The sequence below is a fragment of the Nannobrachium achirus genome (assembly GCF_963921795.1).
Source record: "Nannobrachium achirus genome assembly, chromosome: 3".
Lineage (NCBI taxonomy): Eukaryota > Metazoa > Chordata > Actinopteri > Myctophiformes > Myctophidae > Nannobrachium > Nannobrachium achirus.
In genome coordinates, this window is record NC_137812.1 from 35,678,373 (window position 1) to 35,697,378 (window position 19,006).

General features: G+C 43.7%; 2 protein-coding genes across 5 annotated transcripts in view; both read left to right on the plus strand.

Moving 5' to 3' along the window:
* Window positions 1-6,208, plus strand: part of htt (huntingtin) — a 55,224-nt gene extending 49,016 nt beyond the window's left edge. For 2 of the 4 annotated variants that reach the window (XM_080720959.1, XM_080720960.1), the window contains exons 61-66: window positions 193-307; window positions 852-1,065; window positions 2,455-2,674; window positions 3,584-3,746; window positions 4,253-4,413; window positions 4,720-6,208. In XM_080720959.1, coding sequence (XP_080577085.1) covers window positions 193-307; window positions 852-1,065; window positions 2,455-2,674; window positions 3,584-3,746; window positions 4,253-4,413; window positions 4,720-4,933 — 1,087 coding nt within the window. In that variant the 3' untranslated portion in view covers window positions 4,934-6,208. The remainder of the gene's footprint in view (window positions 1-192; window positions 308-851; window positions 1,066-2,454; window positions 2,675-3,583; window positions 3,747-4,252; window positions 4,414-4,719) is intronic. The other 2 variants (XM_080720961.1, XM_080720962.1) reach the window with 1 other exon arrangement.
* Window positions 6,209-13,065: 6,857 nt separating this feature from the next.
* Window positions 13,066-19,006, plus strand: part of rgs12b (regulator of G protein signaling 12b) — a gene marked incomplete at its 5' end in the record, with an annotated part of 63,571 nt that continues 57,630 nt past the window's right edge. Inside the window, 3 exons of the mRNA XM_080722554.1 lie at window positions 13,066-14,106; window positions 14,404-14,643; window positions 15,271-16,263. Of these exons, the coding sequence (XP_080578680.1) occupies window positions 13,066-14,106; window positions 14,404-14,643; window positions 15,271-16,263 (2,274 nt within the window). The remainder of the gene's footprint in view (window positions 14,107-14,403; window positions 14,644-15,270; window positions 16,264-19,006) is intronic.

Here is a 19,006-nt window from a genome sequence, read left to right on the forward strand (position 1 = left end):
AAGGACAAAGTGTAATGCCATGGTTTCCCACTAGGTGCTATCCTTTACGTACTGTATGTTCATTGCATTCACTGTGTGTGTGTGTGTGTGTGTGTGTGTGTGTGTGTGTGTGTGTGTGTGTGCGCGTGTGTGCGTGTGCGTGTGCGTCTGTGTGCGTGTGTGTTCTTGTCTTTCTGGGTCCTGTAACATTAGCTGTGTGAACCTCCATAACCAGCAACATGTGCTGGTGATATGTGCAGTTGCCTTCTACATGATGGAAAACTACCCTCTGGATGTGGGTGCTGAATTCACTGCAGGAGTCATACAGGTGAGCACCCTCTGTGTGCCTTTGGCCTTCCTTGGCGTGTAATACATTAGACAATACAAGACCGGGAACGCATTATTTTATGCTTTAACTATTACAAAATAGCAGATATACAAGCTCACAGCGAGCTTGTAGATCTGCTATTTTTGAAAAATCGTGGAATATTTTGACCCAATTCTATAAGTGTCTTCTAAATCCTTCTATGTTTCTATGTCAGTGGTGCTCAAACCTTTTCATGTCAAGGACCCCCAAAATGATATGTATTTTTCCACAGACCCCCATCTCAAAATATTTAGTTCCAGGGACCCCCAGAAGCATAATTTGAGTTACACATGTTTGCTTTAAAAATAACATAATATTCAAAGATTTGCACACATTTTCAGACTTTTCAGCAGATCTACAAGCTCGCAGCGTAGCACTCGGTGCCACGCTGTGAGCTTGTATATCTGCTATTTTTCATTAGCTAAAGTATAAAATAATTCCAGGTCTTAATAAGTAAAGAATAAAGGAAATTCACTTTTCTTCTTTGTCTCTTGTGTCTCTATAGACGTGTGGTGTGATGGTGTCTGCGAGCGAGGACTCCACTCCCTCTGTCATTTACCACTGTGTGCTGCGGGGCCTGGAGCGCCTCCTACTGTCAGAGCAGCTGTCCCGTGTGGACAGCGAGGCACTGGTCAAGCTCAGTGTGGACCGTGTCAACATGCCCTCTCCACACAGAGCCATGGCTGCCCTGGGACTCATGCTTACCTGCATGTACACTGGTAAGTGGCACTGCTAAAAGACATCTAAAATCCACTGCAAACTCATTGTAGCTGCATCCAATGCTAACACTGGCTAACTTACCGGCATGGCACTGCACACTTAGATATGAGTTATATTGCCTGGCTACTTTCACCGGCATGGCCACGTGCATTCTCAGCTATTCACCTAGGCATGCAATACCGCTCTTGGCTTAGATAACTGGCCTGCATGCTGAGCCTATTCTATGCACTTTTGCAGCAAGTACTACTTGATGTTTATTCACACTGGCATTCACAGTGACCCAGGGGTCCTTGAGGGGTTCCAGGGACTCCCCAGTTAAAACGATTATTTCATCTTTACCATTATTACTTGTACAAGTATATATACCTAGAGAACTTACAATAATGGCCTAGTTACACTGTTACCTCTATACCTTTGTGCGTACATAGTAAAGGACTATATCAGACCAAATTATGTCTAACAATAAAAATGTTCTTAGATGAGGGTCCCAGGGATGAAGATCTTTTCAAATGGGGGTCCATGGCCTAATGCATAGCAAATTGGGGATAATTGAAATAAAGGTTGACAGAATATCCAGTTATTTTTCACAATGGGAGAAGTAAGCCAGACAACTTTAAACTTGTTGTAACAGAACAGAACTTGAGTCATTAGCATAGGAACTAATAGTCTTACAGTTGTTCACCGGCTCCACGCCTGTTGCTCATTAATAGTTACTGTACCTGCATGTAGATAATGTGACCCATGTCCTGACTTGATACTGGAGACAAGCTTTCATTACATCTGTGTTTAATGTACCAAAGCACCAGCCAGCCTATTCATGATAATACTTAGGGTAACATCATCCATGAATGCTAGCTACACTCATCCTGCTTGCATTACATCGTACTTTACTTTATTGTACCTCAGATGATATCTACCTCTAACCCTACGTCTCCCCTTACTAACGCTAGCTACTGTTAGCATACCCCTGCCCTTCTTCTAACATGCTAAGTAACGAACTCTTCTCAATAGACAAGAGCTAGAAGCCAAGTTCTTGATCAAAACGGGGACCTCGGAAATGCAAACCCATGCCTGACGTTCTCCATCTTTACGAACGTTCTGTACTTTACAGCAAGACCTGTCTGTCCTCAGAGAAAGCTAACTAAAGCACAATGCGTTCTAGCAACAGGCCATTCAGTTGACAAACCAGGTTGAAATCCTTTCAAATACTTGAGGTGGGTGATTATAATGAGACCTGTACCAATCATTCTCCGAATTAAGTATTTGTTAAGGATTTCAAACACTAAACCGAACTGGGCTCTCAGTTAATCTGTCATCGTGACTTCATTCAATTGAATACCCACTCTTCCCCCCCACTCGTTTTAACTGGTCCCCTCTCGTCCTCCCAGCGGTGGTTGCGTGTGTTTCAGAGGTGACAGGGGTTAGAGGTGAGGTTGGCTCTGGCTGTGCTGTAGCGGAGGCGGTGGGCGTCACAGCAGATCCTGTTGGTTTCTCCTCAGGCAAGGAGAAGGCCAGCCCTGCTGGGCGCCCCGCCCACTCTGACTCCCAGGCCCCTGACAGTGAGTCGGTCATTGTCGCAATGGAGAGGGTCTCTGTGCTCTTTGACAGGTATGCCAACGCACTGTGCACACGCAGGTGCAGACACGCACAGATGCACACACACACACACACACACACACACACACACACACACACACACACACACACACACACATACACACAAATACATGTAATTCTTACTCATACAGTACATCAGTGGTTCTCAACCTTTTCAGGCCACGACACCCAAAATAACCATATTTTAACTGGGGACCCCCCACCCTACGAGCACTAAGAGTTGAGGTATTACATTTTGTATAACACGGTTCTATTGTGAAAATAGCAGATCTACATGCTCACAACGCCTCGCGCGTTGTGAGCATGTATAGATCGGCTATTTTCACATTTTCTGCCTCTAGTATTTTACAAATTAAAAAGTCCTTAAATTGTCACTTTAGAAATGTCCAGATACCCTCTATACACTCACATTTTATGTTGGTTTATTTACTGTTGAGTGAGAAAAGAATGTTGCACATTAAGTTAATCATCAGGGGACCCGGTCCCCAGGTTGAGAACCACTACAGTACATAGCTACATGCACACAGTTGTGCAGTAGTAACTTATTTTGTTACATTGCAGCTCTCGCCTCTCCTCAGTTACAGTACGTTACCTGCAACATGGTTTGTGGATTGAGCAGCAAACAATTCATCGGTGCCGCATCGACATTCTAATTTATTATTTACTCATTTCAGTGGTTCTCAAAGTGGATTCCAGGGACTCTGTGGGTTCCTTTATGGGGGCCTAAATTGACCCTTACAAGTCTGTAACTCTGACAGTGTACAAATGGAACCAAATGAATTCCATTTGGTTCCATTTGTACACTGTCAGAGTTAAGGGGAGTCATTGACATTTGAAGGACTGACTTCTTTTTTTCTTTTCATAATTTTTCATTGGGGTATTTCCACATTTCTTTGGCAGAATCCGTAAAGGCTTGCCCAGTGAAGCGCGCGTGGTGTCCAGGATCCTGCCCCAGTTCCTGGACGACTTCTTCCCTCCGCAGGACGTGATGAACAAGGTCATCGGAGAGTTCCTGTCCAACCAGCAGCCGTACCCACAGTTCATGGCCACTGTCGTCTACAAGGTCAGCAGCAGGACATGAGTCAATACTGCTGCAAAACAAAAATATGTCTCAATTGTTTTACATCTCCTTGTGCATTTTAATCCGTGTTATGCAAAGCTCAAGAATTCATTATTTTGAGGAATCCATTGTCTGAGGCCTAATCCAAATAAACATATCTGGTTACTCTGTCTCCCCTGAAGACGAGATTTTCACCATCAATTCCTTCCCTAAGCGAACAGTATACAGAATTCTAATTGGAGCTAAACTTGTTAGGTAAACAGTTACTGGGTCGCCTCTGTGTTAACTGCTTTAGGGAGGTCTCTTGTTTGAACAGACAAAGGGTTGCCAAGACAATAGGTTGCCAAGACAACGTTGAAGAGGCACAGATTTCTCAGCTGTTTTTCTCAGACGGTTTTTAAATAACAACCATTTAACATTAGTATCACTAGTCAAAGAAATGGGACTAGTGACTATAAAGGTGACTATACAACATTAATATATTTATTACTGTTCTTTTATTTGGCCAGGTGTTCCAGACTCTTCATGCCACTGGTCAGTCATCTATGGTACGTGACTGGGTGCTGCTGTCCCTGTCTAACTTCACCCAGAGGACGCCAGTGGCCATGGCTATGTGGAGTCTGTCCTGTTTCTTTGTCTCAGCTTCCACGTCCCAGTGGATCTCAGCCCTGTATCCTTAGTTCTGTGTTATCGATGGAATGTGCGTGAGCATGTATGTGTACACTAGTGTGAATGAGGCTGAGACTGGTGGTGTGTGTTAAAGTGTGTTTGGTTTATGTACAGTATATAAGAAATACAGTAATGCACTGGGAGCAAGCTGTAAATGCTATACTTCTGTTCTGTGTTGTGGAGAATTAATGTGTGACAAGTCTCTGCCATGTAGTTGCTAGGAGGCCTGTTATTGTTTTGGTGCTGCTATGGTATAAATGATCTCTCTCTTCATTGGTCTATGGTCCTTAACCCTCCCTGCACCCAGGCTGCCCCATGTGATCAGCCGGATGGGCCGCAGCGAGGTGGTGGACGTTAACCTGTTCTGCCTGGTGGCCATGGACTTCTACCGGCACCAGATCGACGAAGAGCTGGACCGCAGGGCTTTTCAGTCCGTCTTTGAGACTGTGGCTGCACCGGGCAGCCCCTACTACCAACTACTGGGCTGCCTGCAGTCTATTCACCAGGACACCTCGCTCTAGAAGGGATGTATAGAGTCACAGATAGAGGTAGTTAAGAGTTGGAGATGGACATTGAGAATGGGGGAGAGAGCATGGATGTACTTGGAGGGAGGGATGGTCTACGGTAGGAACAGACATTACAGACACACATGCACACCTTTCAACTCTAAGTGAGATGGAGGTGACGGCCCGAATGTTATGTCAAAATGATCCACTACCACCTCCATTATGTTGACACGATACAAACTGCTGAACTTGACCCTGGTGAAGTCACCATGTCATAATGAGGACGAAGAAACAGACATTGTGGGAAGTAGGAATCCATGTTAGAGATGTTAGGATGTATGATAAAGAGAAGAGAGTGAGTGAATGTCTCTCAGCACTATGAAATACACTGGCTCCTAATTATTCTAATTGGATTTTGCCTGCACACACCCTCTCACCAAGGACCATTCCTTGGAATGGACAACAGCACGCTGAATAATTCCTCCTTCCCAGCACCTTGACCAACATAGATAAATAATAATAATCGTATAAAGAAACTGGATTTGTATATTTTCTTGTGAGGACTTGCTTGAGCATTGTGATTTAAATGAAGTGGGGGGGACGGGACGACAACAAAACTGAAAACACAAAAGTATTTACTATATTTAAAGTTCAGATACATCTATTTTCAGTGTGATTTGTTATGGAGGGCAAAAGATCTTATTAAAATAACTGACAAAAGGCTGACATAGAGCCTGAAATGCTTGCTTGATGTTGTCACTGACTAGTTGTTTTCTTTTTATTTAAATGACTCTCTGACACCAATGTGATAGAAAAAACAAAAGCGAGAGAGAGCCAAGATATGTTTTATGTGTCTTTTTGAGTAAAAGGATCTCTAAACTAAATAGCCATAGTATTTTATTTTTTCTTCTTTCATATGAGAACATCAAAAAGCTGCGATTGTATCCATCACTGCAGACAGGGAAACATGTTTGCACCTGTTCTGACTCTGAGCATGATTCTTGTATCTCTCTGTGTGCAGTGACCAATTCAATATGCTAGGAGGAGGCAACAAAGGATTAGACAGTCCCACAATGAGGCTCAGGAGAAAGCTCAGTGGAACGCCTCACTGGGAAATGAACAGTAACGACGGGAGCAAAACACTATTATGGAAAAATACTATATATTTTAATTTGATATGTTTGTGAATTAATGGAACAATGTTCATTTTCTTTTTTCTATTTTAAACATCAGCATCATGCAAAGAGATTGTTAAACATTTCAAGATAAAAATACAATGTCTCCCCCCAACCCGTAGCGATGTGTTTATGATGTAGCTTACCTCTGTCTAGTCCTTTGTTCTCAGAATCCTAGTTCACTTTGATTCTCTAATGCATCGGTATGATATCCCATTTGTTGTAATTTCTTTAATTCTCAGGATGTAAGATGTCATTAATGAATTATGAAGATTATTGTTGTACTAAGACTGGAAGTAATTTGCAGTCATCTTTTAATGGAGTACATTCGTATATCTTGTAAAAAGAGTAAACGTATAATTGTAAAGTAATACAAAAAGCCATGGTGCATGACAAGATAAAAACTGTGTAAAAAGGAGAAATTCAATAAGATGGTGAGATAATGTGATGCCACTTTTCTCGAGTATCTGTTTCCACACAAACACACTGGATCCATAGACGACAGCGTGGTCAGAAAACGGCAATGAGCTGATCACAATTCATTCAAGATTTATCCTTCCGTTGCCTGGCAGTGCGGTAGGCTGTCTTACTGTGTACACACACTCGCTTTGGATAAAGACTGAATATATGTCCTGTACTTTGAAGCTTGCTGAAGCATGCAGAATCTGTCCTTTCGTAGTCCTTAGTATTGTATTTCTATGGTCACCGTTGACCGGCCAATGATTCCAATGATAGCTGAAATTTAGCAATGCAACACAATCCAAAGGGAGTCCTGTAACCTTGTAGTGACCAAGAGCAGCTTTGACAAATCAAACAGGTGGGAGTTGTAGCTAGCAAAGCCACGTGACAACAGTTATCTTTGTCTATTGTTTTAAAAGCTTTAAATGCTCTTGTCAGTTTAAGAATCATGAGTTATGTTGTCAGACTTCTTTTTTTTTAAGTACAGAATATTGAATATATCTAGCACTTTCACATTGGTATTGAGCAACTTTTTTCTAATACCCAAAATCCCCTTCATGGAACTACAAAAGGTTCCTGTGACACATTCCACTCTCAAACAACGAAGACAATGTTCTTGTTTTAATTTGTTCATGGCAACAAGTCATAATGTAAATGATTAGCCCCCCTGGTGTTTAGCCGTCTGCAGATTATTGAAATTATAAGAGGAAAGTTCCAACGGAAACCCGCCCTAAAACAGCCCTACAGTGCCAGATTAGTTGAGGCTTTTTGGTCTCAGTCAGCAGCTGAACACACTCTTTCCAGTACCAGGATTTAGTTTTGTGAGAAGATGATAAAAAAAAGGCTTTAGACATTTAAAAAAAAAATCATTTTTTTTTAAGATTGTTTGACTCCTCCGACTTGTCTATAATTCTCTTATCCAGACAAGAGTAGAGGACAAGACTGTCTAGTGTCTACAGAGCCCCTGTTGAGGTAATAAGATTACCCAGAATTCTTTTGTGGATTTGGAAGATGGGGGTTGGAGGAGGATGTAGGTGAAGGTCAGATGGGTTTAACATAGTTCTTTTAAACACTATCCTTATTCAGGTCCAACTGTTGCCCTGAAAGACACTGGAGATCATTATACTGTAGTGTACAGGTACAGTATATAAAACTCATGTTCTCATTTGATTGAACAAGTTGGTTATTCATTTGGGGCAAAAGACAAATAATTATTAGATTTTTTTTGTCCCCAAATAACTTGATCAATCAAAAGGATGCTTTGCTAGCTAAGATCTTTACATAAGCAACATGCTTTAGCAATCATTGTGAAACACTTTTAAATAGCCAATGATTCTATTTCAGGGGAGGCTATGATAAAATCATATAATTAAAATAAGCTAGTTTTATTGCTACCCCAAATCAGAGGACATTCTAGGACATCTTTCATGGTCACATGTAAGAAAATGAAGATTGTGTCTTTAATTCAATGACAAATATTTTAATGAGGTTAACCTCTTGATATGGTATGTTATAGAAATGAATAAAGTATTTAAAGATATTTCCTTGGAATTGGTGTCATCTTGTATAATGTTTTGTAACCCCATTACATAAGTTCATCATTGTACATTTAGCGACTGACCTATAATACTATACATTATTTTGGCTGTGTGAACGTATGGGAAAGATACATAGTATATACTACTAGTAAGACGCCTCAGGGCGACATGCGACCTCGCCCTAAAGGGCCGATATATGGAGATCCCTGCTCTGAGTATCTGACTGAGTGTCACCGGTGATGTCACAGCGATGTGTCAGGGGAACCACAGTATCAGGTGTTATCCCTGCTCTGAGCCTGTGATGTCACAGTGATGTGTCAGGGTAACATGCACAGTGTCAGGCGTGACATACAGACAGAGATACGCGGACAAGATGTGCCGGTTTCCATAGTTAACTGCGACCTACGGTTGCAATAAACAAATACTACAATAATACAGTTTACTCCATTACTGGGCTTTGTCAGAGTACCCGTTGTACCTGTCTTTCGGTGTTCTCTTTTGTGCCCATACATGGAGATCTTTGAATCAATCTGTGTACCTAACCATAACCTCAGTAAAACTATGCTTAAACCTAAGCCTAACCACCATCGGACTAATGAGATGTTGGACTTATGGGCAGTCAGACTTATGGAGATCCCTGATGTGATGTCATCATCAGTATACAGTATGCCCATATATGGCATAGCCAGGGGGCGGCATAGCTCAGGGGTAGAGAAACGGTTATCAGAGCCAGAAGGGTTCCCAGTTCGAATCCGGGCTCCCCCTGAGTTAATGTCGAAGAGTCCTTGAGCAAGACTCTGAACCCCTAATTGCTCCAGGTGAGTAGGTTGGTGCCTTGCATGGTTTCCTCCGCACACCAGTGTATGAATGTGTGTGTCTGTCTGTCCATCCATCCATCCATCTTCGACCGCTTATCCGCAATCGGGTCGCAGGGGTAACAGTTCCAACTGAGACCTCTAGATTTCCTTATCCCGAGCAACTTCCTCCACTCCCTCAGGGAGTATACCGAGGCGTTCCCAAGCCAGTTTGGAGATATAATCCCTCCATCCAGTCTTTGGTCTGCCACGGGGTCACAGGCGCAAATGGGTGAATGTAATGCACAATCTATGTAAAGCGCCTTGGATAAAAGCGCTATATAAATGCACCATTTACCATTTATGGCATATCGGTGGCTCTGGACAACTGCATATTCAAATAACTCGACATCAGGCACTGCACTTTGGGTTTGTGTATGGTTATATGTCAGAGTATAGTGACATGCCTATATATTATGTCTAATACATCGGGTTTGTTTATATGGTTATGTCTGAGTCATAGTAAGTAAGCCTTGCCGATAGCCATGAGGCCCATAGGGCAAGAACCTATCTCCTGTTTACATCAGGTTTGTTTTATGGTTATGTCTGAGTCCTAGTGACGTGGACGTACAGTAGTCCTGCCTGTATATGGGCCTATCTATAGGTTTGTCTGGCCATGGTTCACCTGCAGACCAGCCAGCCTGGATGATCTAAAAGGGCAGAGCTCACACAGTATTCCAATATGTTGTAAATCTTCTGTCCAGCTCATTTTTCAGGCCGCACATTGTTCATGTTGGCAAACCTACAATTTCTGTTACTGCCTCATACTCATGAAGAGTAGCCTATTGTGCAGTATAAGATTAGACTACATTATTGCTATTATTGCCAGACCACTGATATGGCTCATAACCTTTTTTAGGATGAATTATAGTGTGAATTATTTGTCATTAACATTTGTGAGCTAGATGGGACATCTTCACCTATCATAAAAACGTAATCACATCAAAGAGAGCTATTAAAGGGAGAGAAAATGCAGCAGACTGAGTTTCATTGATTTAATCACGTATTTGAACAGAATAAACTGAATTGCAGAGACTGACCATCTGTTTCTCTGCTGTTTAGGGGTGTTTATGGGGACAGGGTGCAATACAGTATTGATGTCTGTCTGGAGAACCAGGTTTGTAGACTGACTGACACACCCTGGAGATTGGACATCCAGGGGTCAACAGGTGTCCAACAGCTTCTGGTCCCCTCTGGTCACATCACTCTATCACACACATTTTACATTTTATATTTGTTTTGTATATTTGAGTTCAAGAAATGTCAAAATCCAAATATATCAGAGTGTGCTGCCTCTGGACAACTGAATTTCCCCTGTGGGATAATAAAGGTATCTATATATCTATCAGAGTAAAAGAAAAAAAAAAGGCAATGAAAGATAAGCAAGTATAGTGTATATATTCACTGGACACAAGCAAACTATGGACAGCGTCTTTCCCATAAAGACATGTGACTGTCTTCCAATACTGGCAGACACAGAACAATATTTCATTATTTTTAGTCCTCGCACACACACATCTTATAGACATGCCCTAAGCTGCCAAATATCAAAGCAAGTGTTTACAATTTCACCCACACATGCAGAGATGGCATGTGCCAAGTGGTTGGTGACACACGCGCACGAGAGATCATGCATGGCATAGGGATAGGTATTGTGAACAAAATAATGTTGTATCAGTGTTGGGGCAGTTACCAAAACAGTAATATTATACCATATTACTATGTAACAAATAGTACATAATACATAATTACTCTGATTTGGTTGGCTGCTTGCCTTTTGAAAACATTTTGTTTAAAAGGTTAAGAGAGATTGCTGCTATATTTTATAGCCATTTTGGCTGATTGGTTACTTATTATGATTATTGATTTAAAAAGATTATTCAGTTCTGAAAAGGAGCTGGCTGTTGAAACAGATTGTGTTGTTGTCTCTTCTTTTTTTTGCTGGTGGGGGGGGGGGGGGGGGGGGGGGGGAGTAATATGTAATACAATATGTAATAGATAGATACCTTTAGATAGATAGATACCTTTATTGTCCCAAGGGGGAAATTTAGTACTATATTACTATTGATTCCAAGTAATATATAACTTTTTTAAGGAGTAATATGTAATAACTAATAAGTAACATAATACTCTCGGGTAATATTGTATTTCCCAACACTGGTTGTGTCAGTGTCCCCCCCATCCCCTCCAGAAAAACATTTTTGGTTAAGAATCTATACACCCAACCCTAGCCTAGGTATATGTTAGATTTTCTTGCCTCTGGTTGAGTTTTCCCTGCTATCGCCCTGTGTCCCCCTCCCCTCCCCTCATCACTCTAAACACACCTCCTCCTCCAGACCTCCTCCTCTACTTCGCCAGATGGTGCAGTCTTTTCTTTTGTTTACCCATCGTCCCAGAGTTTATACCTTCCCAACCTTAGCTACTAAACTATGGGATTCGCCTGAGCATCACTCGTCATTGGACACCGGGGAAGTAAGTTACTTTAAACGCGCACTAAACAAACTCATTAATAGACAAACCAAACATCTTTGTTGGAACATAAAAAAGTGGACCTGCAGCCACCTTTTTCCTTGGCGAAGCCTTGCTTGCTTTTTTACAACTCAGAATCATATACCGTTAGCCAGCTGTTCCTTCCTAGCTGGCTATGGGCTGTTGCTTGGAGATCAAATACAGACACATTCATGCGTGTTGTGTCTCCTGCTACTTTAAGATCTACTCCACGAGGCTCTGCGTGTGATGTGCCGTTTTGACACCTGTGTGAAGTAGTTATGCAGCTGTTCTTTACTTTATCTGTGATTTCTCAATCTAACTTTTATCAATTTCTCGGGCAAAGCCCCGTTCCGCGCGTGACTGACAGCGCGGAAAGCCAATGACAGGACGCGGCCGTCTGTGTGTACACTGTCGTCGCCATGGTTACGCAGCGACATTCCAATATTCTGGAAAACGGGGGGCGGGACTGTGCGTTAAGCACGGGTGGATGAGCGTTTTGAACAAGTCACGGATGTGAAGAAAAAAAGTTTGTAACTGTTGAAAAGTTCCAGGATAAGCCGTGCATGTACTCTGCTTTAACGGACGATGTGCCGTTATTAACGTAGATATTATTTAACATAAGCTGATGTCATCGATGTTAGTTAAACAGCCATTTTTAGCCATGTTAGCAAACTTACCATTGGCTAACGTAACGCGTCATCCCAGTTTGAGTTCAAGTTAGTTTGACCATCCATGTTCAGTGCATGAACTTGATGGCCTTAGTTTAGAACGCTAAATAAAGCGGACAACAATGCCATAATGGCAGTTAGGTGAATACAAAAGTTAAAGTCTTGTGTTTGAATGTACCGCATGCCTCTACCTCTCACCTGTAGCACCCCGCCCACGCTCAGGTGTCTAAAACTATACCCCCATTGGACAAGACCTGTAGTGTCAGTTGTCACCACCCACCCTATCCAGGTGTGGCTTCATTTAAGTGTACAACATGATTGAAATCTGATGACTTACCTGCTATTGTCATTGCCAATAGAATTTATGTTTGTGTGTGTGTGTGTGTGTGTGTGTGTGTGTGTGTGTGTGTGTGTGTGTGTGTGTGTGTGTGTGTGTGTGTGTGTGTGTGTGTGTGTCATACGAGAATAACATGACACTTAATACAATGCAACATAGAAGGGGAGGACAAAGTATGCTAGGTCACAGCAATAACATAACATAACATTTCTACACAGTAAAATCTGCAGTGTTCATTTATCCAATTTGGTTACACCTTTTCTCTCTCTCTCTCTGAGTAAAATGATCAGTTATCCACTCATGATTTTACAGTGTATTTTGTCTCTTTGTGTGGTTGTGCTGCAGGTATTATGGCACTACAACCGGGGAAGAGCGCTACATATGGATGGGAACGATAGCAGAGCGACCCCACAACCGAGGCCATGCTCTCACTCCTCTGTCACATTTAGGCCCTCTACACGGCTTTTCATAGCACCGTGACACACACAGAACAGCATGAGAAGAGGAGACACATTGAATATGTCACTGCGTACGTGCTTTGGCAGTGCCCACTGATGCACACCGAAGCAACTGAAGGAATCTTTCTGCATCAATAGATAAGAGAAAGCAAAGGCTTTGTTAGTACAATGTTCAGACAACGAGATGCATCCTCCAAGGCACGTGCCGCTGGTGGAAGCAGTCTGGCCTTATATCCGGCTCCTCAGTCCTCCTCCGCCCAGCAGGGGCGTATCAGGGCTGTGGAGGTGGCGAGGGGGAGGACGGGGTACGGCTTCACGCTGTCTGGCCAAAGCCCCTGTGTCCTCAGCTGCATACTGAAAGGGAGCCCCGCAGACTATGTCGGTTTGCGTTCGGGCGACCACATCCTCTCCGTCAACGACATCAACGTCTCTAAGGCCTCGCACGAGGACGTGGTTAAACTGATCGGCCGCTGCTCCGGCGTCCTGAGATTGGTCATCGCCGAGGGCGAGCGCCACCGAAGGCACCACCACCGTGCCGCCGGCAACCGTCACCACAGCAGTGCCACGATGGCGCCGTCTTATCTCGACTCGTGCTCCAGCGACGAAGAGCTGGGCGGTTTTCATGAGGGTGGCGTCAACAACAACAATAGCAAGTTGTCCCGTGGAGCTTGGTATAATAAACCCAAACTGGACTCTAAGCAGATGGGCATCAACCGCGCTGCGAAGGTGGTGGCCGAGATGCAGTCTGGAGGAATCTTCAACATGATCTTTGAGAACTCCAGCCAATCCTCCAGCAGCTCTGACAAAGAGAGGGCTGTGGTGACCTCCTCATCTAAACATCGTCCACTGTCCGAACCGGAGTTCCCTCTATATCGGAAACACTCCCGCTCCAGGAGTAATCCCAACCTGCTGTCCGAAGAGGAGATGGCCCGAGTTCTGAACGACGACTCGGTCTTCCTGGACTCTGACTTCCACCAACTCCATCTCCACCACCAGGATGAACATGAGGTGGAGGTACGGGAAAGTCACGAGCCAGGTCTGGACCCCAGCGAAGGCATCCTCAATGTGGGCATGATAGTAGGCTATCTTGGATCCATTGAGCTGGCCTCCACAGGCGCCAGCTTGGAAAGCGACAGTGTGCAAGCCATCAGAGGCAGCATGCGACGCCTCCGGGCCGAGCAAAAGATCCACTCATTGGTCCTCATGAAGGTATAGTTAACAAATCGACCAGTCTTCCTTTTAAAACAATGTACTGTGTCATGTAGGAGGATAGGAGCACAGTCTGTTTCCTCTCGAATGAATAATCGATTGAGAGAAAAATTACATTATAAAACATTCAATATTATTACTTTATTTTACTGTAATGGTAAACACGTTAAACTTGTGATACAAGGGCATATCTACACAGAAAGCTTTCATATTATTGTTTGCAATGTAATGTCCCTCTAGTGAATCATATTCTTTGCTGCCAACTGCCAAGTCATAACACCTAATAATTCCTCCCAGGTGATGCATGACAGTGTGCGTCTGTGCAGCGACAGAGGTCAGGTACTGGCCACCTATCCCGCAGAGAAACTAGCCTTCAGTGCCTGTTGCCCTGATGACCGACGCTTCTTCGGGTTGGTCACCATGCAGGCCACAGATGACCACGACGAGCATCACTACAACAACGGGCGAGAGGAGGAGAGCAGTTTGAGAACCTCCTGTCATGTGTTCATCGTAGATCCTGACCTCTGTCACCACCAGGTGTGACCAAAATGTCAAACCGATGTGATATTGTGTTATGTGCATGAGACTTTTATTTCATTTGGCATGAAATGATGTTAAAGGGCTAGACCCCTTCGGTAGAGGTTTGGGTTGTGTAGTTACCTTGCCATGATATAACTCCAAAGGTGGGCAAGAAATACTAAATAATTGCTCCATAGAAAATTGAAACTAGAAATTGATCATTCAAAATATGCTCCTCATTGACTAAAATTGTACGGTGAAGAGGCTCAGGAGGAGCTCTTTTATAGCCCATAAACGGATGCAAACTAAGTTGATTCCAGTCTGGTTTTCATCCTAATAATATATTTTGTTTTATAAGAAGAAAAACATATAGATCCAGAAATAGTGAGTGGCAAAAGCTACTTTCTGGCCTTGACAGCCCATACATCCAAAAAGAAAAGTCCTATCTGATTGCATTAAACAATGTTAAACAACGTTAAACTCACTTTGCCATTCACTTTATGCATGCGCATACCCTCTATTACCGGGTTTATGGGCTAAATGAGCTGTATATATAAGCCAATGAGGAGCACATTTTGAATATTGAATTTCAAATCAATGGAGAAACTATTGAATTTCTATCACCACTGTCTATCATTTCCTCAGGTCCATTTGGGTGTGGCCACCAGGTTTGGCTTTGAGTGTACCCCTGACCCAGATACAGGTGGCTGTCTGGAGTTCCCCCCGACATCCCAGCCCCTTCTCCAGTTCGTCTCTGTCCTCTACCGGGACATGGGGGAGAACATCGAGGGGGTCCGGGCCCGAGCCTTCCATGACCCAGATAACGATGCCCAGCAGAACCACAGCACCAGCAGCAACAGTGACAGCGGGATAGGTAACTTCCTGCCAGAGGAGAAGAGCAACAGGGTGCTATTAGTGGACCTGGGAGGACCAAACCACAACCCTGGCCCACGCCACTGGGACAGCCCTCCTCCCTCCCAGCAGGCCTGGAGCCCCAGTCAAGGAGTCCCCGCCTCGCACCTCCCGCCTCCCCCTCCTCCGCCGGCTCTGAGAAACGGCCACTACCGCCACGATCCGCCTCTGGCTGACCTCCCCCACCCTCTCCCCTTGCCTCATCCTCATCCCTCTCTCTCCGAAGGTCCCGGCAGGCACTCCCGAGGGGCCCACCCACAACACTACCCACCGGGGAAAAGGGGAGGAGCAGTGGGAGGAGGAGAAAAGAGAGGTGGTGGAGGAGGAGGAGGAGGAGCAGGAGTGGAGCAGCATCGCTGGCTGCCCGTCCATGTGTTGAGAGACTGGCGTCAGCAGCACCATCACAACGTGCACGGCGCGAGCAGCGACCAGGAGTCCTATGCCGAGTCCACCGACGGCTGGTCCTCGGCTAACTGCAGCACCCTGCCCCCGCCCATGAACAAGATCCCCGCCGACCGCTACCGGGCCCCGCTGGCCCCCGGGGACCACCTGCCACCACCTGGTGGGAGCCAGCCTCCGCCTCCACACTCCCACAGCCACAGGCTGGCCGCGCAGAAGGAAGAGTGGGCCAAGAAGCTGTTTGGCGTCGGGGAGAGGGAGAGGTCAGGGACAGAGAGAGGGGGCAGGGAGAAGAAGAGAGGGAGCTCCAAAGATGGGGAGAAAAAGGTACAAGTGAGAGCGAGTGATGCACATGTGTGAATGGATGGATTGTCTGTTCTTGTACCATGCTTCTCAACGAGGTTATCTTTTCAGAATACATTTTGATTCTTATTTTTCAGAGTAATTTGAATCTAGCAGGTGACTTCCTGTGTTTCTGCTAACTTCACTCCAAATAGTTAGAATTTTCATTTTACGTCGGTAAGAAAACTAGACATTCACCCTCCACAGATGGTGTATGTTCTGCTGCCTTATGCTAAGCTAGTTTCTGGGACTGTCAACTTGTGGAAGGCGAGTGTTAAAACTAACCCTGAGATGAGAATCCCCAGTGGCAGGCTGCAGCCCCCTGTCACACACTCCTGTGGTGGAAATTTACTCTCCAGTGTGTATCCAAGCCTCCCGTTTATTGCAGCCATAAATTCATCTGTGTTCCTCCATGTGCTCTCAGAGACATAATCTAATTTAGCTCCTTCGGGCTTTTTACTTTCTCATTCGGTCACTCAATCAGTCAGTTACTTTTCCAATGGTGTTGAAATTTGTGAGGAGCTACAAATGTAGCCGAAAACCAATTTGATGTACCGTGTAATGATCCAAGATACATTGATAGCTCCTGTTGTAGAGTAGACTTGGTGCAAGTATAAGGATGAGTCATTTATGCACTCTACTCCGGTATCAAAGCATGCATTATTCATTTACAGGACATCTGTCTGCGGTGAAAACCATCTGTTTCTCCCAGTAATGAACACACACCTGAGTCTTAACAATAATCCTACAGTAGTCCTACAACAATAGACCAGTTTGTAGACTAGTTTGTCCTGTGAAAGGAAGTAATGTATCCACTATTACTATTACGTAATGTTTAATGATAATCATAATAATAATGTGTGAGGAGGAAGCTTTGACTTTTTTGACAACCTCTCTATATTCTATTTTAGTCTGCCCCCGTCATTCTTGCTGGGGTGATGCAAGCACCAGAAATGTACCGGAAATGTTTTTAATTATCTATTTTAACGTCACTATACGTTCTCTGAAATCATAGTTGTTGCATTCTAAAATAACCCGAGCGCTTGTACCCTGCCGTGTTCATTTTGGCGTGGTATGATTTTGTTTTGAACAGAATTCTGGGAATCGCAGTTCTAACAGACCGAAAGGGATGTTACACAGTGGGAATATCAGTGATTAAGTGGACATAGCCAATGGGGACAATGAGATGGATTCACTCTGTCACCAACCTCATGTCAGTCTGTTCCATATCACACTCCCTCCCTGACAAGATTCCTGCTAGGTTTTTGTCTCACAATCATGCCCACTTTTCAGCCATTAGAGCAATTCCCAACCTGTGGTTCGGGGTCACATGTAGGCATTGAGGGTATTGCAAGTGGGCCCCCAAATAGGGCTGGGTGCAATAACCGCAATACCGCCATACCGTGGTTGTGTAATGCAGTGGTTCTCAACCTGTGGGTCGGGACCCCCAGGGGGGTCCCCAAATTATTTTGGTGGGGTCCTCGGATGATTAACATAATGTGCAACATTGTTTTCTCTCGTAACAGTAAACAAACCAACATAAAGTTGAAGTTTATAGAGGGTATCTGCACATTTCTAAAGTGACAATTTAAGGACTTTTCAATACCTCTAAAATGACTAATTAAACATTGGCCAAAATGTCAAATTTCAGAGGCAGAGGTTGTGAAAATAGCCGATCTACATGCTCACAACGCCTCGCAACAGAACTGTGTTATACAAAATGCTATGCCTCAACTCTTAGTGCTCGTCATGATGGGGGGGTGTCCCCAGTTAAAATATGATTATTTTGGGGGTCGCGGCCAAAAAAGGTTGAGGACCACTGGTGTAATGCATACCGCGGCGTCGAGTCCATAACCGCGATTATACCACGATTATTCTTTTAAATTTAAAATTATTTAAATATACAGTATATATATATTTTTTTTTTTTGAGCAGTGCAAACCACTCCTACGTTTCACTTTGTGTGTATTAATACGGATCTGTAATAGTACAGATGGAGATCCGTCCTCATACACATAAAGTAACTGATGTCACAGACAGAACGACCCATACCCAAGGAGATATGCATGCCTATGTGTCGTGTTTGCACCGCTCATTTTGCACAGGAGCAATTCTTTTTCTTTTTTTCATTCAAAACAACTTTTTGCCGTTGGTAAACAGAGACTTATTACCTCAACAACAACAAAAAATACATACCGACCCACCAGCCCTACCCCCAAATAATTGGTAAAACTATTATTATGATTTTAATGTTAATATGAGATTCATATTTTAAACATAATGCAAAAAGAATACCTTGAAAAAAATGTTTTATTTTTTCTTTTCATTTAGATGAACAAAAAATAGGAAATAGGAACAACTAGAATTTACCTGTAACAACTAGAAAAAAAATACCTGGCCTGGCGGAGACAGCCAGGTTATGGTGGGCTAGCATTGTATGAATTTATTCATACACATTATGTTGTTTTGTAGGAGTTTTGAATCTGTACGAGTAGTAGCGAAAAGTGTGTTTAGCAGAAAATCATTATTTGAAGGACAAGGACATTGTAGTCAGGCATGGACAGTGTGTAGTTGTGTGTATCTATAAGCTACTGTTAAGAATTATTGGTGTTAATGTGAAGTGGCTTTGGCTTGTTATAGTGTTATAGTAAGGCACATTTTGGTGGGGGTTCTTCAGTGGCCATAATTTTGATAGTATGAGCTAGTACGGTTCAGGAGTGAACAGCCT